The sequence below is a fragment of the Dermochelys coriacea genome, chromosome 14 (assembly GCF_009764565.3).
Source record: "Dermochelys coriacea isolate rDerCor1 chromosome 14, rDerCor1.pri.v4, whole genome shotgun sequence".
Lineage (NCBI taxonomy): Eukaryota > Metazoa > Chordata > Testudines > Dermochelyidae > Dermochelys > Dermochelys coriacea.
This window is the reverse complement of record NC_050081.1, coordinates 35,696,320-35,721,932: the sequence shown is the minus strand read 5'-3', so window position 1 is coordinate 35,721,932 and position 25,613 is coordinate 35,696,320. Positions and strand designations below refer to the sequence as shown.

The window sequence follows — 25,613 nt, the reverse complement described above, 5'->3', positions numbered from 1 at the left end:
TCATTGCTGTGTACAATATTCAATTGTTTATTTAAACTTATACTGTGTATATGTGTAGGTATATATATAAAATATAGGTTTCAGAGTAGCAGCCGTGTTAGTCTGTATTCGCAAAAAGAAAAGGAGTACTTGTGGCACCTTAGAGACTAACAAATTTATTAGAGCATAAGCTTTCGTGAGCTACAGCTCACTTCATCGGATGCATTTGGTGGAAAAAAAAAAAAAAAAAAAAAAAAGTGAGTGAGCTGTAGCTCACGAAAGCTTATGCTATAATAAATTTGTTAGTCTCTAAGGTGCCACAAGTACTCCTTTTCTTTATATAAAATATAATCTTTTGTCTGGCGAAAAAAATTTCCCTGGAACGTAACCCCCCCATCTACATTAATTCTTATGGGGAAATTGGATTCGCTTCACATCCTTTCACTTAAAGTAGCATTTTTCAGGAACATAACTACAGCGTTAAGTGAGGATAACAGGTTTCAGAGTAGCAGCCGTGTTAGTCTGTATTCGCAAAAAGAAAAGGAGTACTTGTGGCACCTTAGAGACTAACAAATTTATTAGAGCATAAGCTTTCGTGAGCTACAGCTCACTTCATCGGATGCATTTGGTGGAAAAAACAGAGGAGAGATTTATATACACACACACAGAGAACATGAAACAATGGGTTTATCATACACACTGTAAGGAGAGTGATCACTTAAGATAAGCCATCACCAACAGCAGGGGGGGGGAAGGAGGAAAACCTTTCATGGTGACAAGCAGGTAGGCTAATTCCAGCAGTTAACAAGAATATCAGAGGAACAATGGGGGGTGGGGTGGGAGGGAGAAATACCATGGGGAAATAGTTTTACTTTGTGTAATGACTCATCCATTCCCAGTCTCTATTCAAGCCTAAGTTAATTGTATCCAGTTTGCAAATTAATTCCAATTCAGCAGTCTCTCGCTGATGTGATTAGGCCCTATGATGGTATCCCCTGAATAGATATGTGGACAGAGTTGGCAACGGGCTTTGTTGCAAGGATAGGTTCCTGGCAACAAAGCCCGTTGCCAACTCTGTCCACATATCTATTCAGGGGATACCATCATAGGGCCTAATCACATCAGCCACACTATCAGAGGCTCGTTCACCTGCGCATCTACCAATGTGATATATGCCATCATGTGCCAGCAATGCCCTCTGCCATGTACATTGGCCAAACTGGACAGTCTCTACGTAAACGAATGAATGGACACAAATCAGACGTCAAGAATTATAACATTCAAAAACCAGTTGGAGAACACTTCAATCTCTCTGGTCACTCGATCACAGACCTAAGAGTGGCTATACTTCAACAAAAAAGCTTCAAAAACAGACTCCAAGGAGAGACTGCTGAATTGGAATTAATTTGCAAACTGGATACAATTAATTTAGGCTTGAATAGAGACTGGGAATGGATGAGTCATTACACAAAGTAAAACTATTTCCCCATGGTATTTCTCCCTCCCACCCCACCCCCCATTGTTCCTCTGATATTCTTGTTAACTGCTGGAATTAGCCTACCTGCTTGTCACCATGAAAGGTTTTCCACCTTCCCCCCCCTGCTGTTGGTGATGGCTTATCTTAAGTGATCACTCTCCTTACAGTGTGTATGATAAACCCATTGTTTCATGTTCTCTGTGTGTGTGTATATAAATCTCTCCTCTGTTTTTTCCACCAAATGCATCCGATGAAGTGAGCTGTAGCTCACGAAAGCTTATGCTCTAATAATTTGTTAGTCTCTAAGGTGCCACAAGTACTCCTTTTCTTTTTGTTAAGTGAGGAGTTACTGTATTTTTCAATGTGGGAGCCTCACTGAAAATGTAATGACTACAGATAGTATATTGGTGCAAATATAAAGATCGGTGTCTCCCTGAGAAGAACATTTGCAGATCCATGCAATAAAGTGCAAACTGTGGCCCTAAAACTAGGAGAATTATTCATGGGGAATACTGGCCATTCCCAATCAAGCACTATGTTAAACTAACAGGTCAGTTGTGAATCAGTCCTGATTTTCTATCCATGTTCTTACATAATTATCTGCTCAATAGTTTGGAACAATCATTTTCATAGGCTGGGCTGTTTGTGTTAACTTGTTGCAGTTCATTTCTTCTGTTGTTAATGCAATAATCAGCCTCTGGGCTTGTGTACCTTTAAAATGCTACAGAGGTGCAGCTGTACCACTGCAGGTGCCCTGATGTAGCACTTTGGTATAGACACTACCTACACTGATGCAAGAATCCCTCCCATCAGAGTAGTTAATCCACCTCCACGAGACCAGGTTGCAGGGGTGTGCACAGGAATAAAATTTTTTGCCCCTTTAAGAGGGGCACTTTCTGTGCCCACCGCAGCCTGTGTAGTGTAGTGGATTGCTCCACATAGGAATGTGCGGCTTACATGTACTGAGCATGCTCAGTTCATCTGCTGAAGCCACTGCCCTTCACCCTGCCCTTATTAGCCGTAAGATTCTGCGGACTGCTTTATACACGGGTTAAAAAGGGACAAAGGGGCCAAATTGGAGCAGGGGAGTGGCCAGGGTCTGAACAGGGGGTGGAAATTGACGGGCCAGGTGGGTCAATCAGCTGGAGGCAGGACTAGGAGAGGGGCTAAAGGGCAAAATCAGGGATGAGGGGAGCAGGAGTTAAGCTCGTGGTGAGGTGCTGCCAGAGGGTGTCAGAGGAAAAACCCAGCTCAGGCAGGGGCAGAGGGGGTAACAGTTACCCCAGTGGAACTGAGACACCCATATTTGCAAAAATGGTGGAGGGAAAAGGGGCTTTTTATTTCCCTCCCCTCCCCTCCAGGCCAGAGGAACTCTCTCTTCCCCGGCAGCGGAAAGAGCTGGATCTCACCCTGTGGATCCTGGGTCGGAGGAGCTGTCATCTCCTGCACCAGCCCCAGAGGAGTTCTGTGCTCTCACTGGGAGGGGACAAAGAGGCGCATGCCAGCGGTGAGTAGCCAGCTGGCCAGAGGGGGTCGGGGCAGAGAGGGAAGCATGGATGGGGCTTTGTGGGGAGGAGGCGTCAGGGCTGGGCAACAGTCCAGGCACACCCAGCCTCCCCAATGGAGATGTCACAACATGCCACTCATGACCTCAACTCTCATAGAATCTCAGGGTTGGAAGGGATCTCAGGAGATCATCTAGTCCAACCCCCTGCTCAAAGCAGGACCAATCTCCAATTTTTGCCCCAGATCCCTAAATGGCCCCCTCAAGATTGAACTTACAACCCTGGGTTTAGAAGACCAATGCTTAAACCACTGAGCTATCCCTCCCTCCTTTGTTAACTCTCTGTTAACAAAGGTTTGTTTTGGTTTTTGTTTTTTTTCTGGTAGTCAATGTTCTAAATCCGCAAGAAGAGTCTCTTTAAAATCATCAGTGGGTTCAGATCACCTGAATGCTTGAATCTGCTGGTACGGGCACTTCCAGCTCCGCAGCTGGACTGGCTGTTTCTTTAAGAAAAGACTCTAGCTTCTCCCACTTGACGGGTGTTTGAAATGATAGCATCTCTCCAGATGCAGTACTGCATTACTTTCGCTTTCCAGCTCGGCAGATGCCGGAAGAAGGCAAGCACATTTATCAGTCTGGAACGCAAACATGGTTCTTTAAAAAGTGCACGGAAAAGTGATGAGAAAACTCTTCTATAGCCAGAGTTAACTGGCTACAACTCTTTAGAAAACTCTTTTATAGCCAGAGTTAGCTGTTCAACTGGATATTTGCTGAAATAGTCACTTACAAGCTAGCACAGGACGATTGAGAGCTGGTCACGCCCTGAAGACTGTGAAACTTCTTGGAAGGACAAATCAAGTAGGTTAACTTACTTCAAATGACTCTTTATAACAGTGGTTTTCTCCAGTCCACGAATCCCTGGTGGTCTGCAGACTACATCTAAGGGGTCTGCGAAAGGTTGTCGTTACCATAGAACAGTGGTTTTCAACCTGTGGTCTGTAGACCACTGGGGGGGGGTCCGCAGACTACATCTAAGATTTCCAAAGGGGTCCACAGCAAAAATGAAAAAAAAAATTGAAAACCACTGCTTTATAACCCCTAAAATACACTGCTTATTGTGTGGACAGATTGTTAACATGAAGATTAAATAATCATGGGTCATTGGTTTTACTCTTTATGTAACACTAGCATTACATGTATCTTCAAAATGATTTACATTCAAAATACATTTCAGATTATTTTCCTAGCTCGAGATTTGTACAGCAGGTTGAACTAGTCATTTATTTCTTTTGTGATTATGTTTTATACAAGAACACAAGGCCCGATCCTGTTCTCAGTCACATCAGAGGGAGATTTGTAACAAAATCGCTTCCTGCATTTGTAGTACAGGAAGAAATGTACTGCACCAAAATCCAATGGTCATCAGTCTGGTCTTCTGGTTGTCGTCATTAACCGTTTTCTAAATCTGGCTGCAGGGCTGAATTCTTTTGAGTCTGATACTTCAAGGGGAAAAAAGTAGTTATTTCCATAATCAGTCAAAACAGAAAATTGCATCCTTTTCTCCTTCTGAAAACAGTGGGAATTAAGAATGTGCCTAAAGTCGATCATATGTTGTTTCTCAATAGGGATTTCATGATATAATTAAAAAAGAGGCAAATTTATATGTTGCGTGATAGAGGCTCTCCTGTGCGAAAAGCCATTGGAGGGGAGAGTTCATGAATAAAGTCAGTTAAAAAAATTGAATGATAGTTGTGAAATTGTATTTTTAAATTATTTTGTTTCGTTTGAAGTATTTTATGGATTTTTCCATTTTTAATCAAATATGATTGAAACATGATTGACTTTGTTTTCAGTTTTTCTTCCCCTCCCCTCCAATTTCCCCCCCCTTTCCTTGCAGACCCTGGATCATCCAGGGGGGGCCTATAGAGGATACACGGAGAAAGATGGTTGTGACAAGTGGAGAGGTTGCAATTCATTCACTGCAGATTTGTGGGACAGCACTACAAAATTAAGTTGACCATAGGTACCGACTCCCTAGGTGTTCCGGGGCTGGAGCACCCACGGAAAAAAATTAGTGGGTGCTTAGCACCCAACGGCAGCCAATCTCCCCCACCATCAGCTCCTGTCGATCAACTCCTCCCCCTCCCTCCCAGCACCTCCTGTCTGCTGCGGAACAGCTGTTCAGAGGTGTGCAGGAGGTGTGGGGAGGGGAGGGGAGGGAGCTCACTCAGGGGAGGGAGTGGAAAGGGGAGGGGGAGAGGCAGGGTGGGGGAGGGAAAAGGTGAGGTGAGGGTGGGGCCTTGGGGAAAAGGGTGGAGTGGGGGCAGGGCCTGGGGCTGAGTGGGCTTTGAGCACCCCCAGGGAAAATTAGAAGCCAGTACCTGTGCTTTGGCTAGCTCTGAGCCATGACAAAAAGAAAAGGAAAAAATCCTGTCATCATCAAATACAAATACCTAGGGTGACCATACATCCTGTTTTGGCTGGGACACTCCTTTTTTTAAACCCTGTCCCGGCCGTCCGGACTTTTTTTTTGCAAAAGTGTGTTGTGGTGTGGAGGAACGTGCAGGGGGGTAAGCAGAGATGCCAGCCCCACACACTAGGGCAGGCAGGGTGGGGAGGGAGACAGTATTCCAGCATGTGTGGGCACAGGCAAGGTTCCAGAGATCAGCAGCAGCCTCACATAGGGGGGTGGGATGGGCTTGGGCGAGTGGCTGGGGTTGTCCCCTTTTCCCTTGGGAATATGGTCACCCTACAAATATCACAAATTTCGTGTTAAAATGGGGAATTCTTGGCCTAGATTTCATTAACATATCTGTCTCCAGATCTAGCCTACCTTTTTATTTTTTAAGTTATCTTTTTCTGAGCATGGTGTGAGCATGCATTGATGGAAGCGTAGGTGACAGCAGTAGGTTCATAGCAGAAAGTCAGTTTCAACTTTAATATGGGTGTTGTCACTCCATAATATCAAAATGAATTTACTTAACTGTATATAACACATCCTATTTGTAATCTTCTACCCCTCAGCCATGAGAATCTGGGTTGTTTTGATTGCTGTGGCCATTGGGCCTTGATCCAAAGATCATTGAAGTTAATTGGAGACCTTCTCGTTTGGATTGGGTTCTAGATGCTGTCTTTTTGTTTCTCTCTCCCCTCCCCCCCCCCCCCCCCCCCGCGCCGTTGCACAACTCAAGCTATGGCGAAGATGAAAATTGCCTCATTCGGCTGCAGCTCCAGAACCAGCTCTGCTCAAATGGGTTTGATCATTTTCCCCATTATTTGTCACATCCAGAAGCTGGAATCAGGTAGGAATTCCACATGGCGTTTATTTAGTCACTGTGATTTGTAAAATGTGCCTGTTCCATTCTTTAGTTGCAGATATACAAATAAACACAAACTAAAGCAAATACCAACTGGATCAATAAATAATAATAAATAATACTCTTCTGATTTCTTGTCAGGACTAATAACTCCATATTTCACACATTAATATCCTCTTCCATTTGCTCCCATCTCAAAATGCATGGAGATTAGAATGGCCTATCAACATGACCAGAGGGTCAAGAGAGTTGTCCTTTTATTGTCCAAGGATGGCTGTGAGTGCTATAGTGCAGTGGCTCTCCACCTTTCCAGATTACTGTACCCCTCTCAAGAGTCTGCTTTGTCTTGAATACCCCGAAGTTTCACCTCACTTAAAAACTACTTGCTTACAAAATCAGACATAAAAATACAGAAGTGTCAAGGCCACACTATTACTGAATTATTACTGACTTTCTCATTTTTTACCTTATAATTATAAAATAAATCAATTGGAATATAAATATTATACTTCCATTTCAGAGTATAGTATATAGAGCAGTATAAACAAGTCATTGTCTGTATGAAATTTTAGTTTGTAATGACTTGGCTAGTGGTTTTTATGTAGCCTGTTGTAAAACTCTGGTATCACCTGAGAATAGAGGCAGTCTGCATGGGAGTATGGTCCCAAACATTATCATTCTTCAAAAAAACAAACCAAAAAAAACCCACCCCCCAAACCCAAAACAAAACACTCCTTGAATTACATTCACAAATATATTCGGTACTGGAGCAGAACACAGAGCTTCGGTGTGAGGGGTTCCCTCTGAGGAGCACAGCAAAGCAAACAGGATGCCCAATCTGCCCCAGCTGGAGTTTCCATGTGGTCTGCAGAAGTACTCCATGTATAGTGTAAGCTTGAGGAGGCAGAAGCAACTGAGAGTCCAAAAACATCTAATGTGAGCACCTAAAGTGAATGAAGTCTGGAACCTGTCATAGTCTTAGGCCGTGTCTACACTACGGGGTTAAATTGGCCTAAGTTACGCAACTCCAGTGATGTGAATAATGTAGCTGGAGTCGACGTACCTTAGGTCGACTTACTGAGGTGTCTACACCACGTTGGGTCAACGTGAGACACTCTCCCGTCGACTTACCTTATGCATCTCATTCCAGCGAAGCACCAGAGTCGACAGGAGAGCGATGTGCAGTCAATTTAATGGGTTTTCACTAGACCCACTAAATTTACCACCGGTGCATTGATTGCTTCAGTGTCGATCCCCGATAAATGTAGACATGCCCTTAGTGAAGTAAACTGATATAATCCCTGAAATTTCCTCCAGTCACTTTGCCCAATTTACCTGGCCTGGTCCTATCTGATGCACAGATCATTCTGCACTTCGGGGTAGTCCAAATGAGGGGAAAGAGGACATATAAAGAGATCAGTAATAAATAAATAAAGAAGTGTCATCCCAACCTTCTTTCTGTCTTCCGTGGGTCCTAAGACCTACCCATTATTTTGTCCTCTTCCTCTCTTCTGACATCACCTGAGCAGGCAAGGAATGAGGCAGCAGTCCTATGAATCAAGTAGTATGGGAAATCTCCCATTAAAAACTGTATCAACAGTAGAGCTGGGTGATGATTTTTTTTTTTGGCAAAACATTTTTTTGCCAAAAATACAGTTTTCAGTTTGGCTGATTGCTTTTGGTTGTTATACTTTGCAACCTTAATAACAGAGAGAAAAGGTGGGTGAGGTAGTATTTTTATTGGTCCAACATGGTGAGACACATGGTTTTGACCTACATAGAGCTCTTCTTCAAGTCTGTGTAGTTCGAAAGCTTGTCTCTCTCACCAATGGAAGTTAGTCCAATAAAAGCTATCACCTCCTCCGCCTTATTGTCTAATATCCTGCGACCAATACAGCTACAACAACACTGCAGACAACCTTAATTATGTTATTTTAATGTAGTTTCTGTGTGTGTGTGTAATATAAAATATCTGTAATATAAATTACTGAATGTCTTATTTTGGAAATGATTGTTAGACTGTTATATTCTTTCTTAGTTTATTTCCTTTGTGTTCTGATACATTTCACAGCCCAGTTTGCAGTGGTGGTCCCTGATCATTCAGTCACTGCTATCGTGGGTGAGGAATTTGTATTACCCTGTCACCTGTCCCCCAGGATGAATGCTCAAAACATGGAGGTGAAATGGTTACGACCTCATCTCTCGTCAGTTGTGCATCTGTACCGTGATGGCAAGGATCAGAATGAGTCTCAGACCCTAGAATATCAGGGAAGGACAGAGTTTTTGAAAGACGGCCTTTCCACTGGGAGTGTTGACTTGAAAATACACAATATCAGACCCTCTGATGAAGGATTGTACAGATGCTTCATTCGATCAAGTACCTTTTATGGAGGAGCCCTGCTGGAACTGAAGGTAGCAGGTCAGTGGTTGTGTTGGTGTTGTCTTCCCAAACATTTCAGTATCTTATTTGGTACTGTATTTCCTTCTGAGATGACAGCTTGTTTTGGGTGTATTTGTTTGTTTGTAATTGTATATCAGTGCTAAGGCTGGTCAACATTTTTCCATTGATTCTCTCCATCCACCCCATCCACCCCACCCCAGGGAAAATGGTTATTTTTGTCAAAATGGGGAATTTCTATGGGGAATGCCGATTTACAAAGACATTTTTGAGAAATTTCACTGACAAACTGAAAAACAAAATGGCTGGCTGGGTAAAAAGTTCAGTAAAATTTCCAAAACACAAACAAAAAAATCCATTAAAATGCTCCATGTTGTCAAATATGTTGTAGGGAGAAAAATCCCCCCCTTCATGGCCCTGAGGCTGGCCACAGCAGGAGCACAGAGTTTTTCTGGTCTTGGGGCTGCAGCGGAGGGGGAGGCAGAAAGGAGGACGCAGGGGGCAGGGCCTCAGGGAAAGAGGCGGAGTGATGGCAGAATGGGGCGGGGCCATGGGGGAAGGGGTGGGGCCTTGGCCAGGGCAGGAGGCGGGACAGGGGAGGAGCTTGGAGCTCCGTCCGACCAGGGCCGAGAACTCGGTTCTAGTCCCGGCCGGGGCTGAGAACTTGACCAAAAAAGAAACCACCAGGGACTGTGTGTCATATTGGAAAGGTGAGACCAGTGGTGAGCTGGAGCCAGTTTGTTAAATTTAGAAGTTAAATTTAAAAACTGTATCAACAGTAGAGCTGGGTGATGATTTTTTTTTTTGGCAAAACATTTTTTGCCAAAAATACAGTTGATGCACCAGTTGATCCACGAGGGAGAACCGGTTTTAAAAGGGCTTCTAAATTTAACCGGCCCAAAGTGGTGCCTTAGGTGCCGACTCCACGGGTGCTCCAGCCCTGGAGAACCCATGGGGAAAATTTGGTGGGTGCAGAGCCCCCACCGGCAGCTCCCCGCCCCACCCCCGGCCCCAGCTCACCTCCGCTCCGCCTCCACCCCTGAACGTGCCGCCCTGCTCTGCTTCTCCGCCCCCCGCCCCAGCTTCCCGCGAATCAGCTGTTGGTGCGGGAAGCCGGGGCTGGCTGAGAAACAAGCGGCAGCTTCCCGCTCAGGCCCAGGGAGGCAGAGCGGAGGTGAGCTGGGGTGGGGGGCGCGAGGAGGGCTGCCCACACTGCAGCAGGCACCCCGGGGGGGGGCGTAGGGGAACCGCTCCCTGCCCAGCTCACCTCCGCCACCCTCGGCCGGAGGCGGGAAGCCGCCGCCTGCTTCTCAGCCCTCCCCGGCTTCCCGCCCAACAGCTGATTCACGGGAAGCCAGGGCTGGGGGGCGGAGAATCAGAGCGGGGCGGTGGGTTCAGGGGAGGAAGCGGAGGTGGAGCGGAGGTGAGCTGGGGCCAGGCGTGGGGCGAGGAGCTGCCGGTGGATGCTCTGCACCCACCAAATTTTCCCCGTGGGTGCTCCATCCCCGGAGCACCCAGAGAGTCGGCGTCTAAGGCGCCACTTTTGATGTGATCAGTGTTGGGAGTGGCTGCGCCCCCTGCTCCACCCCAGCTACGCTCCCCCGCCCCTAGGAGCCAGAGGACCTGCCGGATGCTTCCTGGGAGCTGCCCCAGGTAAGCACCGCCGGGACTCTCCACCTCGCCCCCCGGCAGGTGCCTCTGGCTCTTAAGGCTGGGGTGGGCACCCACTATGGGGGCCCATGAGACCCTCCTGCCCAGGTCTGGGGGCAGTCAGGGGACAGGGGTGGGGGGTGGATGGGGCAGGGGTCCTGGAGGGGCGTCAAGGAACGGGGGGTTAGATGGAGCAGGAGTGGGCAACAACCCCCCGTGGGATGAGGAGGGAACCCATTGTTAAGATTTTGGCAGCTCATCACTGGGCGAGACCCACATCTCTGACTGAAGGTACAGGCACAACTCTTGCCTGTTACTCCAAATCTTTCTCCTGGATCACCAGCCCCATTTCAGCCTTTCCTTCACTCAGCCAGTCAGTCCACTATTAAAGTTCCAACCACTACCAGAAAGTGAGAAAGAGAGACGACCACATCGTGATTCAATGGGGGGCGAAAATTATACGGGTGAATGTCAAAAGCAAGCCAGTGCCACAGCAACCAATGGTGTCTTGCAATCATCCTCAGTACCGTCAGACATACAGTAAAGCAGGAGTGAATGCTACAGCTATTAGAACCTGCAATTACATATAAAAATCCAGGTTGAGCTAGCGTGAGTATGACAATTACCCATCTTGGCCAATGCCAGGAAGCTCCAGAGCTGAAAGCATGAGTCTCTACAGCCAGCGCTAAGGGACCACCTTCTGTAGCTAGGAGTTGTAACAGACTCGGCTCTTCTCTGGATCATGCATAGAGGGGGATGCATAACGTACACTAACCATTGGGTGACACCAACACGAAGATCTTGCACAAGTGTACACCCCTTGTTATACACTCACACACACCCAAAACAACCTCTGAGGAGGACACTATGCCTTGCACCATTCTCTGAACACACATTCTGGTCCAGTCAGGCATCTGGAAGAAAATTCCCGAACTGGGTTTTGCCCCTTAAAAACACTCTCCCTACAAAAAGACACATCTAAAGACCGAGAGGTCAAGAGCTCTCTGTTCTCAGCTGTAAGCCACAAAGAAAAGGATGGTCTCAAAAGCACACACATCTCAAGCGATACGGGATCAAGGATCAGCCTAGAGATCAGGCAACAAGTGGACATCTCACTGGAAGATGGATTGGGAAAAACAAATAAAACTTTTTTTTTCTCTTACTCTTTTCCAAAATTCCCTGTTCAAGAACCTCCCTGTATCACTCATGTAGTAATGAAACATATAATTTTGCAGGTAGAGTTTAGTCAAGATTATTGTTGCCTTTTGTCAAGTGAGATCAGATTTTCAGGATGGTTGCTGGGATGGAGCAGAAATTGGTGACACCAAGTCGAGTATGTTCTTAGTGAAAAGAAAAGGAGTACTTGTGGCACCTTAGAGACTAATAAATTTATTGAGCATAAGCTTTCGTGAGCTACTGCTGTAGCTCACGAAAGCTTATGCTCAAATAAATTTGTTAGTCTCTAAGGTGTCACAAGTACTCCTTTTCTTTTTGCGAATACAGACTAACACGGCTGCTACTCTGAAACCTGTCATTATGTTCTTAGTGTAACTCATCTATTTACAAAAAAACCTGATGGCCTGTAATCTGAAGCAGGAGTGGTCACAGAGAGTGGGCAGGCAATTCACCAACACAGGCGCCTCCACCAGGTATCTTTACCTTGTATCAGCCCCTCTTACCGCTGCCTCTCCCCAGAAAGAGCTAGCAATGACTGCTTAACTCCCAGAAGACCTCAGTCCCTGCAGCTTTAGCTGTACTCTGATGACAAGACAAAGGGGGCTGAGTTTACTCTCTCCATATTTTTTAGGAGCATCAGGGTGCAGTGATCTGACCTCCTGGACAACCTTCTAGGAGCAGTCACTATATAAATGAACCCTAATGGCAACCCATTACACTATAATGAAAGTAGTAAGTCCCAATCAGTTTTCTTTTTAATATGTTCACATGATTTACTATGACCGTGATCACTGGGAATCCACTGATGGCTTAAAATTGTATCTTTTAGGTGAAATATGTATCTAAATTAGCATGCTGAAATAAGAGATGTACCCCCATTCTCCTCCAGGTTTGGGCTCTGATCCCCACCTCTCTGTTGAGGGTTACCAGGATGGAGGGATCCAAGTGGTGTGCCGATCGGCCGGGTGGTACCCAGAGCCCGAAGTGCTGTGGCGAGATCTGGGTGGGCGACATTTGCCTTCAGTCTCTGAAACAACATTCCGAAGGGATAACGGCCTGTTTGAAACGCAACTGCTTTCCTTATCACAGAACGTTCAAACCAGAACTTGTCATGTTGTATCCGGAACACCTTCCTCAACCAAGACAAAGAATCAACAATTTACATAGCAGGTCAGTTGCAATCGAAGCCACACGCTAACCATGAACATACATACACAATTGGTTAACTAAAAGGGGTAGATTAGATAGGTGGCTAAAAAAACTAGCCTAAGACTTAAATCAGTGGCTCTCAGCCTTTCCAAGCTATTGCACCCCTTTCAGGAGGCTGATTTGTCTTGTGTACCCCCAAGATTCACCTCACTTAAAAACAACTCGCTTACAAAATTGGACATAAAAATACTAAAGTGTCACAGCCACTAGTACTGAAAAATAGCTTCCTTTCTCATTTTTACCATGTAATTATGAAATAAATTGATTGGAATACAAATATTGTACTTACATTTCAGTATGTAGTATATAGAGCAATATAAACAAGTCATTGTCTGTCTGAAATTTTAGTTTGTCTTGACTTCATTAGTGCTTTTTATGTAGCCCGCTGTAAAACTAGACAACTATCCAGATGAGTTGATGTACCCCCTGGAAAACCTCTGCGTACTCCCAGGGGTACACGTACCCCTGGCTGAGAACCACTGATTTAAACAGTCTGGGTTCAAATCCCATTTCTGTTGGTAATGTCTTGGTTAAATCCCATAATTCTTCTGTACTTAATCTGCATCTGTAAATTAGGGATAATCAGCCCTCCTTTCTCCCACCCTGTCTGTTTTGCTCATTTGGACTGTGAACATTTTGTGACAGGGGCTGTCTTTTACTATGTTTACAGTGCCTAGTACTATGGAGTCTCTATGCATCTATGTAATATAAACACCAAGTTAATATTGAGTCTTTATACCAATTAAAACTACATTAATAAACCAAACAGCAACGCTGACATTTAAATGTTCCCTAATATGTATCCTAAAAGTATGTACTGGAAGGGTGGAACAAGGAAAAACTGTCCTACAACTTTGCCACTCTGTAACTTTTCCAAAGGCTGAAAAGTTTTGAAAAGCTAGCATGAAAAAAGGAAAAGTTGTGGGGGGAAGGGAAATCCCTGGACATTTTATCATACCCAGTGGCAAAAAGTTGGGACTCAACAATCCAAGAACCCAAGGCCCCCAAACCAACCAAGGCTTCTGCAGTCTTTTACACCTTCCCCTAGAATTCCACCTAGCTGCGGGCACTCTGGGTTATAGTCTAACCACCCATTAGGAACCACGTGGCAAGGAAAGCCAGGAACACAGGAGTTTACAGGATGCTTGAGGGCTATCTCAAGTCACTGCTATCTCGCAGCTAGTGTCCAGAACAGGGGTTTTCAATCTTTTCTTATTGTGGACCCCTAAAAAATTTCTAATGGAGGTGTGGACCCCTTTGGAAATCTTAGACATAGTCTGCCGACCACAGGTTGAAAACCAAGCTCAGTTCTTCCAACACACCTTGGGTATCTCAACCCATATGGAGGTTACAGTACAAAAGTGAAGGTTATATGAAAGTTGCAAACGCATCACTCACCAAACAAAAAAGAGTTTACAATTTGCCCCAGGCAGATCCCCAGTCTGTCTCACACTCCTCTGTCCAAACATTGTCAAGGTTTTTGTAGGCATCATGCTAGAATGCTACCTCTAAACACAGAGAGGTGTTATGTTAAATCCTAACAAGGATATTTTAAGGGGCAGATTCACTGGAACAGGGATCCTCTTTAAGCAGAATTAAGGGAGGGGAAAAAAAAAACCATGAAGGAAAACTCTTCAGAGAAATTGGTTACTGTTTAAAGGCTGGGATACTCAAAAGAAGTTATACTTATACTCTGTAGAAGTTGCTAAAAGATCATTTATTGTTGCTTTTCAATGGGAGCTGGATGGCTAAATCAGTTAGGGCCCCTTTGAAAATCCCATCAGACAAACACAAACTTTTTTTTTTAAAGGTAGAAACTCAGGAAATTCACCTTGTTTAAATCATTTATAAAGGGAATGTTATATACTTGTGACCAAGATTTCTGGGCGGGAATTAATTTGGCTATGGGGTGATTTGAAAAGTTTAAAAAACCTCTTCACTTCAGCTATCATTATTTACCCCACGTTGGCCACATGACGACTAAATTATTAAACAGCATAACAGCAATTAATGAATATGTACTTCATCTCCAAATGTGCAGGATGACTGGTGATTCATTCAAGCCATGGCAGTAATACTGGCCTTGCAAATATGTTTTCTTAATGACTGGTCAGTTTTTTTATTTTTTTTAATGCTCCTGAACATTGAATAATATACCCAATAAGCAGCAGTGGATCAGCCAGCCTGTTTACTCAGACATTTACCTCTCTTAGATCTCTGTTAGTTGGAACCATTTTAAAAAACCAGTTTCTTCTGATTTTCTGTGCAATCAGCCAGGGACATATATGCAAGCTCCTCTCACACAAACCCTGTTGTGGATGTAATTAAATCAGGTGACTTTTGCCCTGGCTTCCCAGTAAGGAAATTCCCGGCTTTCTATTTTCAGATTCTTTTTCCCCAAAGTCTCCGGTGGATGGTGTTTCTGTGCATGAGCCTGGTGGTTTTGTTTGTTTCCATTGGCCTTATTCTTTATCTCTGCAAAGTAAAAGTAAAGCATTACCCAATGAAATACAGGGTAATGGGGAAGAAGTCAACAGAATACCATTGAGTGATCATAGAGGGCTTGGGTTCAATTCCTTGTTCCACCACAGCCTCTTTGTGTGACCTTGGGGCAGTAATTCAGGCTCCAGGCTTCATATTATATGAAGCACAGTTCCCCCACCTGTAAAATGGACATATTTGTACCTCATATTGGGTGGTCAGATCCTAGGGAAATGGGGGGAGGGGCCTGTGCGTACCATGGATAGCATTCGCTCCATAGTTAAGATGCAGCTCAGTTTCCATTTTAAATCCCTAAAGCCCAGGACACTCATTAGGGTCTTTCATCCCTGACGAGACTGTTTTGATTGTCAGGAGGCTGAGGAACCTCTACTGTTTCATTTGGGGTTCAAGAGCTGGTTTAGGCTCGGGAAAGATCCCTGAGAACCTATTAAATCCAGTGGGAGCATCCAAAGACTTATGATGTGAGTGGGCTTTTCTCCCTGGGATGCCCTACATGGGCTCAAGCAGGGGCTAAGAGGAGAAAGGAAGGTCCAGGGGATGATTAGGTTTTCAGAGGGAGAAGTCAGGAGAAGTACGAACACTCCTGCCTTCTCCACTGAGCCTACTGCCTGCAGGCTTATCAGAGGGGAGGTTTCCCTGCCAGAAACCGGAGGAGGCTCATTTGATGGAGAAAGCAGAGACATGCTACTGCTTCTTCTCTGCCTTCTCCTTCCCAGCCCTTGAGTTGCTCCTGTGTGCATCCCTCCCCAAAGCAAGACTTCATTTCCCACCTGCTGCTGGCAGCCCAGGCTGAGCCATGGTCTTTGGAGAGGGGGATATGAAAGTGTGTTTCTTCTTTGTGGATATATGTGATGTTGTTGGGGCAGAGGAGATAAGTGGGATCCCCTTCCAATACAACCTGTGTGTCATGTAGTGTTTAAGAGAATTCCTCCTTTCTGTGTGTGGCTTTAACAGTGTGGAGAGGCAGGGATACATTTTGCCAATGGAAAATATACCCCTTTAACTGTGGAGAAGGAAAAGTAAAACACAAAGATCAATAATGTATCTCTCTTTTGGTTTCCTTTTCAGAGAAACTTGTAGCAGAACTTAGTAAGTCACGTCTCCTTCTCCACCAATTAATATCTTTTGTGCAAATGCGTATCCTTGTAATGGGCTTTGTTTGTTGGCTTTGTGTATATGGGAGGGGAGTTATTTAGGATTTTTGCTGCTGTTGTTTTGTTTAATGTGGGATAATAGGAAGAAGAAAAAATTCACACCAAAAGAAATTTTGAAAAGTCTTGTCTTCTTTGTATAAAATTGACATGTAGCCTCAACGTGAGTACTGACAATGTCACGTAATAAAGGTATCAGGTAAAACATGTAAGAGAAAAGGAACAGCTGAACCTCTTCAACTTTGTAGTAAGGATATGAAGACACATGGTTGTTTCTGTGGCTCAAGGTGGGATTTTCACATGTGCTTACGTATTAAATCCAGACTGGGTATCTCTCTAAAAGATGTGTTCTAGCCCATACAGATGTTATGGGCTTGGCACAGGAATAACTGGATGAAATTATCTGGCCCGTGTAATGCAGGTCAGACTAGCTGATCATGTTGGTTTCTTCTGGCCCTAAAATCTATGAATAAGGAATACAAGTTTCCATGATTTTCAATGGGGTTTCTGCTCCTAGGTGCATTTAGGTGCGCTTAGGTGCATTTGAAAATCCCAACCCCAAAGAAATAATGCATGAGAAATTAATTCAAATAGAAACATTAGTAATTTTATTTTCCAGTACTGCTATAAATTTTTTAAACAACAATTAAGTATCTAATGCTACTTCCACTGACTTTAATTAGACCGTCATCAAGCTATTTCTAATGCAATTTTAGTGCATCTGTCAGCAAATTGTGATAATCATTTATAATATTTATTTATATAATTAATGGGAATTCCAATAATGAAACCAGTCTGCTTAAATGTGGAAAATTATGGGTTCAAGAAAATTGACATTTCCTATAGGATGGTGTCAATCCTGCCAAAACTTTTAGATTTTCCCCACTGGAAAATCAAAATGAACCATTTTGTTTTGGGTTGGGTCTGGGTCTACATTAACCTGTGCCCCCCTGTTGCCGCTGCAGTACTCTGTGAGATTTTAGTTCAGGAGTCTAACGTCCACATTCTCCGCTGTGCGCTACATCTTCCATGATGCACTGTGGTCTTTCCTCTAGCTGATCCTGGGGATGTGAGGCACCTGAACTACAACTCCCATGAGCCACTGCAGCAGCCCAAGCAGACAGTGATTAATATCAAACCCACCTGAAACAAAATGTTTCATCTCAGTTGAAAATGCTTTGTTTTGGTTCAGGAATGTCAGGATGGTCTGTTCTGCAAAAAGTTTTGATATTCCAACTTATTGGCCCCAACTCAGGACAAAAACAAAGTCGAAATATTGGAACTTCCGTAGGCTGGAAATACCATTTTAAAACCATCTCTACTATTTATATTACGGTAAATGTTCAGGAGCACTAATTTTCCTTCCCGTGTATCATTTTCTGCAATATTTAATCTTATGGTATAGTATCTGTTCAGCCAATTTCTCATCTCTGATTATATGGTTGGTTTCAGTTTGGAGAAGAGTCCTCACACACCCAGGTAAGTAAAGTGAATATATTCCATTGTTCAAATCCATCATTCAGGAGAAAATGTTGCCTCTTTTCCTTGTGTATGTGAATGGAGCAGGGCAGGACACACTGTATTTTACAGGACCCCATGAGGACAGACATGTTTTGTAGCTGAGTCCAATCAGACCACAGTATATCTGTATGTCACAGCAGCTCTCTTTCTGCCCTCTTCTTGCATATGCACCAGCAGTTAGAGCCCTGCATCAGGACTAGGATCCCGCCAGACCCACTGCCATAATAACGGGAGCGGGTAAAATGGTCTTTGTTGCGGGCAGGGTTGGATGGGCAAAAAACCCCAGCCCACAATATGTGCGGGAAAACACTAATCTCTCACCAGTTTCTCCTCAACAGAATTTCATCATGAAAAGCAAGTTTTTCTCTTCTTCCCCCCCCCCCCCGATAAGATTTTAATACTTAACTTTAAACAAGGCATAGAAAGAGATTTGATGTCTATTATAACCAGAGTTCAAGTATTGTCGTTTTTTACATGGTTTGAGCAAGATTTGTTTTATTCTTTTAGTGGTAAAAATCATGTCTGAATTCCATTTATATATAATATATATATACAATATACGAACTGACTGTTTGGTGTTTTGGGGTTCTTTTTAGTAGCATGGGGGAATCTGTTTCTCTTGAGGGACTTGCAGGATCTAAGGTCTTTGGGGGTGGGAGTGGGATAAAAATGCAAGAAACAATGCGGGAGCAGGTGGGAGTGGGTATTGCGGGGAGGGATGGGATTAAAAAATAGTCCCAGCCAGGGCTGTGCCACCAGCTTCAGTGCTATCTCTGAGTCCTCCCCAATCTATGTGTGTAGCTAGTGGAGTGCGTATCTCCTACAGGGCCAAGGCTGGTTCTGTTGTTGCTGCTAGTCATGGCTTCTCCTGACTCTTCATCCCTCACTGCCTGAGAGAGGGCTCATTTGGAACAAAGCCGTGGTCAGTGGCAGGGGAGTCACACTGAATGATGGGCTAGTTCCCAGGTACCTTCCTAATGGAACACTAAAATTGATAGGTTAGAAATAGAGGGAGACTATACATATAAAATGATGGGGTCTAAATGAGCTGTTCCCACTCAAGAAAGAGATCTTGGAGTCATTGTGGATAGTTCTTTGAAAACATCCACTCCATGTGCAGCGGCAGTCAAAAAAGCGAACAGAATGTTGCGAATCATTAAGAAAGGGATCGATAATAAAACAGAAAATATTGTATTGCCTCTATATAAATCCATGGTACGCACACATGTTGAATACTGCGTGCAGATCTGGTCGCTCCATCTCAAAAAAGATGTATTGGAACTGGAAAAGGTTTAAAAAAGAGCAACAAAAGTGATTAGGGTATGGAACAGCTTCCGTATGAGGAGAGATTAATAAGACTGGGACTTTTCAGCCTGGAAAAGAGACGACTAAGGGGAGATATGATTTCGGTCTATAAAATCCTGACTGGTGTGGAGAAAGTAAATCAAGAAGTGTTATTTACTCCTTCTCATAACACAAGAACTAGGGGTCACCCAATGAAATGAATAGGCAGCAGGTTTAACACAAACCAAAGGAAGTATTTCTTCCCACAATGCACAGCCAACCTGTGGAACTCCTTGCCAGAGGATGTTGTGAAGGCTAAGACTATAACAGCATTCATAAAGAACTAGATACATTCATGGAGGATAGGTCCATCAATAGCTATTAGCCAGGATGGGCAGGGATGGTGTCCCTAGCCTCTGTTTGCCAGAAGCTGGGAATGAGCGATAGGGGGTGGATCACTCGATGATTCCCTGTTCTGTTCATTCCCGCTGGGGCACCTGGCACTGCCACTGTGGGAAGACCGGATACTGGGCTAGATGGACCTTTGGTCTGACCCCTTATGGCTGGTCTTATGTTCATTTCCCACCCCCACCCCCATGTGTGCATGCACCCACACACTTTCTTCGTATCATTCCTTTCAGGTACTCCTTTTTCGTTTTGTCTAGTTTTGTTTTTTGAACCTTCCTCACATCCTCCCTACCAAAGGGATAAGTTCTGAGCCATCATATCTCTGTGATGATCCTTAAAGATTATGGAATTTATGCCTGCTCCTGAGCAGTGGAATCTGGGACATCACAAATCCTGGTCCCATGAGTTGTGTTGCTGTCTAAGACTGGAGCACTTGAGACATGTGGCATTTTTCAGCAAGCAAGTTTGGGTGGAGCCACACTGTAATACATTCCAACAAAGGGGTGGCTGGGATACAGTGAGATTTAAGATAGACAGGGTTACTGCAGAGTCATTCACATGACTGAGCACTGGGAAGAAGTGGACACAAATTCCCTACAAAACAGGATCCTCAGGACCTCCGTGGGAGAAAGAATAGGAAATTTTCTGAGCCTCCAGACTGGCTCCATTGATCCTTTCACTCTGCCACTCATTCATCTCTCTCAGGGAAGTGAATGTCCTCTGCACTTTGCTAAGATTTCAGAACTGATGAGTACATCCTGGAGGAAGAAGATTCCTGATTCACTCCCCAGCTGGGGAGGATTCTGTCACTCACACCATCAAACCCGACCCCAGGGCTGAGCTCTGCCCCTAATGCTCTGAATGTCTCTCTCCCCCGCAGCGAATGTGACTCTGGATCCAGACACGGCTCATCCCGTCTCATCATTTCTGAGGATCGGAAAAGTGTGAGGCAGGGAGACACCCAGAAAGATCTGCCTGACAACCCTGAGAGATTTGATTACGAGTGCTGTGTGCTGGGCTGTGAGGGATTCATCTCGGGTAGCCATTACTGGGAGGTGGAGGAAGGGAATGGGAAGTACTGGGCTGTTGGGGTGGCCAGAGAGTCTGTGAGCAGGAAGGGAGAGTTCATGTCTAACCTAAACCCTGAAGTGGGGATCTGGGCTGTGAGGCTGTATGGGGGCCAGTACCAGGTTCTCACCTCCCCAAAGATTCCCCTGACCCTGAGGCGTGGCCCCCGTAGGATCCGGGTTTGTCTGGACTATGAACAGGGGCAGGTGGCATTTTTTGATGCTGATAACCAGGCTCCAATCTTCACATTCCCGCAAGCCTCTTTCACTGGAGAGAGAATCCGCCCCTGGCTCTGGGTCAGAGGGGGATCCCAGCTCAGCCTGTGTCACTGAGGCACAAGGGGGAAATATCCCACTGAAATCAGAATTCCTAATATCTATGAGCTGGGAGGTGATGCCAGTCAGCGCTGTGTTTTTGGGGAACCAGGGCACAGTATCTAGCCTGTCTGACTCATGAAAGACACCCCACCACCACCAGTCTCTGCTTGAATCAAACCAATCAGAGAAAAGGCTCGCAGAGAGCAGTGAAGGGCATTGGGAGACACAAATAGACCCCTCCTGATAAGGGTGACAAGATTAAGACATCTCCATTAGCATACAGAATGAAAACAGAGACAACTCCCTCGCCTCACCTGCATGAAAGATGGGACGGGAGACATCTCAATTTGCATACAGAATGGAGAACAGAACCGCACTGAACTCTAGGATCAGAAAAGCAGGGAATCTGCATCATGGGAATCTCTACTCCAGATTTCAGAGTAGCAGCCATGTTAGTCTGTATTCGCAAAAAGAAAAGGAGTACTTGTGGCACCTTAGAGACTAACAAATTTATTAGAGCATAAGCTTTCATGAGCTACAGCTCACTTCATCGATGCATTTGGTGGAAAAAATAGAGGAGAGATTTATATACACACACACAGAGAACATGAAACAATGGGTTTATCATACACACTGTAAGGAGAGTGATCACTTAAGATAAGCCATCACCAGCAGCGGGGGGAGGAAAACCTTTCATGGTGACAAGCAAGGTAGGCTAATTCCAGCAGTTAACAAGAATATCAGAGGACAGTGGGGGGTGGGGTGGGAGGGGAGAATACCATGGGGAAATAGTTTTTACTTTGTGTAATGACTCACCCATTCCCAGTCTCTATTCAAGCCTAAATTAATTGTATCCAGTTTGCAAATTATTCCAATTCAGCCGTCTCTCGTTGGAGTCTGTTTTGAAACTTTTTGTTGAAGTATAGCCACTCTTAGGTCTGTGATCGAGTGACCAGAGAGATTGAAGTGTTCTCCAACTGGTTTTGAATGTTATAATTCTTGACGTCTGATTTGTGTCCATATCATTCTTTTACGTAGAGACTGTCCAGTTGGGCCAATGTACATGGCAGAGGGGCATTGCTGGCACATGATGGCATATATCACATTGGTAGATGCGCAGGTGAACGAGCCTCTGATAGTGTGGCTGATGTGATTAGGCCCTATGATGGTTATCCCCTGAATAGATATGTGGACAGAATTGGCACCGGGCTTTGGTGCAAGGATAGGTTCCTGGGTTAGTGGTTCTGTTGTGTGGTGGTGTGGTTGCTGGTGAGTATTTGCTTCAGATTGGGGGGCTGTCTGTAAGCAAGGACTGGTCTGTCTCCTCCAAGATCTGTGAGAGTGATGGATCGTCCTTCAGGATAGGGTTGTAGATCCTTGATGATGCGTTGAGGGGGTTTTAGTTGGCGGCTGAAGGTGATGGCTAGTGGCATTCTGTTGTTGTTCTTTGTTGGGCCTGTCCTGTAGTAGGTGACTTCTGGGTACTCTTCTGGCTCTGTCAATCTGTTTCTTCACTTCAGCAGGTGGGTATTGTAGTTGTAGAATGCATGATAGAGATCTTGTAGGTGTTTGTCTCTGTCTGAGGGGTTGGAGGCAAATGCGGTTATATCGTAGCGCTTGGCTGTAGACATGGATCGAGTGGTATGATCTGGATGAAAGCTAAGGCATGTAGGTAGGAATAGCGGCCAGTAGGTTCCGATATAGGATGGTGTTTATGTGACCATCGCTTATTAGCACCGTAGTGTCCAGGAAGTGGATCTCTTGTGAGGACTGGTCCAGGCTGAGGTTGATGGTGGGATGGAAATTGTTGAAATCATGGTGGAATTCCTCAAGAGCTTCTTTTCCATGGGTCCAGATGATGAAGATGTCATCAATGTAGCGCAAGTAGAGTAGGGGCATTAGGGGACGAGAGCTGAGGAAGCGTTGTTCTAAGTCAGCCATAAAAATGTTGGCATACTGTGGGGCCATGCGGGTACCCATCGCAGTGCCGCTGATTTGAAGGTATACATTGTCCCCAAATGTGAAATAGTTATGGGTCAGGACAAAGTCACAAAGTTCAGCCACCAGTTAGCCGTGACAGTAATCGGGGATACTGTTCCTGACGGCTTGTAGTCCATCTTTGTGTGAATGTTGATGTAGAGGGCTTCTACATCCATAGTGGCTAGGATGGTGTTTTTAGGAAGATCACCAATGGACAATATTCTTGTTAACTGCTGGAATTAGCCTACCTTGCTTGTCACCATGAAAGGTTTTCCTCAGACAGAGACAAACACCTACAAGATCTCTATCATGCTTCCTACAACTACAGTACCCACCTGCTGAAGTGAAGAAACAGATGACAGAGCCAGAAGAGTACCCAGAAGTCACCTACTACAGGACAGGCCAACAAAGAAAACAACAGAACGCCACTAGCCATCACCTTCAGCCCCCAACTAAAACCCCTCCAACGCATCATCAAGGATCTACAACCTATCCTGAAGGACGAGCCATCGCTCTCCTCAGATCTTGGGAGACAGACCAGTCCTTGCTTACAGACAGCCCCCCAATCTGAAGCAAATACTCACCAGCAACCACAACCACACAACAGAACCACTAACCCAGGAACCTATCCTTGCAACAAAGCCCGTTGCCAACTCTGTCCACATATCTATTCAGGGGATACCATCATAGGGCCTAATCACATCAGCCACACTATCAGAGGCTCGTTCACCTGCGCATCTACCAATGTGATATATGCCATCATGTGCCAGCAATGCCCCTCTGCCATGTACATTGGCCAAACTGGACAGTCTCTACGTAAAAGAATGAATGGACACAAATCAGACGTCAAGAATTATAACATTCAAAAACCAGTTGGAGAACACTTCAATCTCTCTGGTCACTCGATCACAGACCTAAGAGTGGCTATACTTCAACAAAAAGCTTCAAAAACAGACTCCAACGAGAGACTGCTGAATTGGAATTAATTTGCAAACTGGATACAATTAACTTAGGCTTGAATAGAGACTGGGAATGGATGAGTCATTACACAAGTAAAACTATTTCCCATGGTATTTCTCCCTCCCACCCCCCCCCATTGTTCCTCTGATATTCTTGTTAACTGCTGGAATTAGCCTACCTGCTTGTCACCATGAAAGGTTTTCCTCCTTCCCCCCCCTGCTGTTGGTAATGGCTTATCTTAAGTGATCACTCTCCTTACAGTGTGTATGATAAACCCATTGTTTCATGTTCTCTGTGTGTGTGTATATAAATCTCTCCTCTGTTTTTTTCCACCAAATGCATCCGATGAAGTGAGGCTGTAGCTCACGAAAGCTTATGCTCTAATAAATTTGTTAGTCTCTAAGGTGCCACAAGTACTCCTTTTCTTTTTGCATCTTCTGACTGATCGTGCTGGGGGCTCTGCCTGTCTTCAGCACTCAGGAGCCTGAGCTACCACCATCACCTGGGAACCCCGACCAGTTCAAGCCTCCTGAGTAGGTGAGATCCCCCCCTTTCTCTCTCTGTATTTTCCTTTCTACCTCAGGTATTAACCTTTAATAATGTAGGTTATGTTGGTTTAGGCTCTCCTTGTGTCGTTATCACTATTATTCAATAAATGACTTTTATGTTAAGCTGGTTGCTTCTCTCATTCTCTCTCTCTCTGAACTTTACTCTTTTGTGTTTTTAGCTCCCCCATTTACTCTGCAGCAACACTCCTCTTATCTAAGCTAAAGATCCCTGTACCACCCAAAAATACTGTAGGGTTTGCTCATCAGGTGGGTTACTATTCGTACAAGTGTACATGAAGTGGGACAGGGATGCGTTGAACCTGTTGCAATTAAGTTGGGGGCAGCTGAAAGTGCTGCTTAACCCAGCCTATTGAGTACAGTGATAGACAAGGGGATCAGTGGAGAGTGCTGATTGACCCGGTCCACTCAGACTTGCTCTGTTAACGTGTGTGTGTGTAGCAAGGTGCGGCTGCAAAAGCACCTAATTACCCGCTGCTCAGCCAGCTCCAATCAAGAGAAATAGATTGGGGCCGGTGTAACCAGGCATGATGCCTGGCCTGGGGATTGGCTCCACCTGTAGGCCTGACAAGCCAGCAGTTATAAGGGCTGGGGCCAGCATGAAGGGGGGTTGCCAGGAGAACAGGCAGTCTTCTGGCTGTGGGCTGACTGCTTGGAAAGGAGGAAACTAACCCTGTAAGCCTTGTAAATAGCCCAACACTGTGTGTGTAAATAAAGCCACAAGTGCTGCGTAACAGGAAGCCTCTCTGAGCTTTATTCGGGAAGTCAGTGGGCCACAGGGAGGGGAAGTGTGAGTGTTTGTTCATTCATTCATTCATCTAGTTCTAGGGCTGAGGAACCCAGTCCTGGGGAACCTAGGTCCTGCAGGGTAGCTCCATTGGAAGGGGACTTGCAGAAGGAAGGAGTAGAGCTCCATATGAACACACAAGTGACATAAGCAGACATTTAATAGAATTATAGAACACTTCCCCTGCCCCCAGAAGAGTAACCCTAATAAATGAGCGTACCCCAAAGTAATGGGCACATCTGGTAACAGAGGCTCCATGGAGGTCTCTGGACTGTAAAAACCAAAGAGAGCAGGATGTCATCAAGGAAAAGACACCAAGCTCATTGCCCCAATGATTGTTCAGTGTCTTTACTCTGTTC

At 45.0% G+C, this 25,613-nt stretch overlaps 3 protein-coding genes across 6 annotated transcripts in view; 1 reads left to right on the top strand and 2 right to left on the bottom strand.

Annotated features, from left to right (window-relative positions):
- LOC119842642 (zinc finger protein 239-like) overlaps positions 1-25,613 on the bottom strand; it is a 1,225,455-nt gene that overhangs the window by 199,897 nt on the left and 999,945 nt on the right. The gene's annotated exons all lie outside the window — the stretch shown is intronic.
- Positions 1-25,613, bottom strand: part of LOC119843367 (zinc finger protein 664-like) — a 1,158,238-nt gene that overhangs the window by 281,546 nt on the left and 851,079 nt on the right. The gene's annotated exons all lie outside the window — the stretch shown is intronic.
- On the top strand, positions 1,889-21,331 carry LOC119843343 (butyrophilin subfamily 3 member A3-like). The gene is given in 10 exon segments (XM_043496881.1): positions 1,889-2,963; positions 3,347-3,818; positions 6,152-6,262; positions 8,349-8,696; positions 12,391-12,570; positions 12,573-12,671; positions 15,097-15,197; positions 16,279-16,301; positions 17,816-17,842; positions 20,457-21,331. Coding segments are annotated over 8 exon segments (1,407 nt in total). The 5' UTR covers positions 1,889-2,963; positions 3,347-3,818; positions 6,152-6,153; the 3' UTR covers positions 20,977-21,331.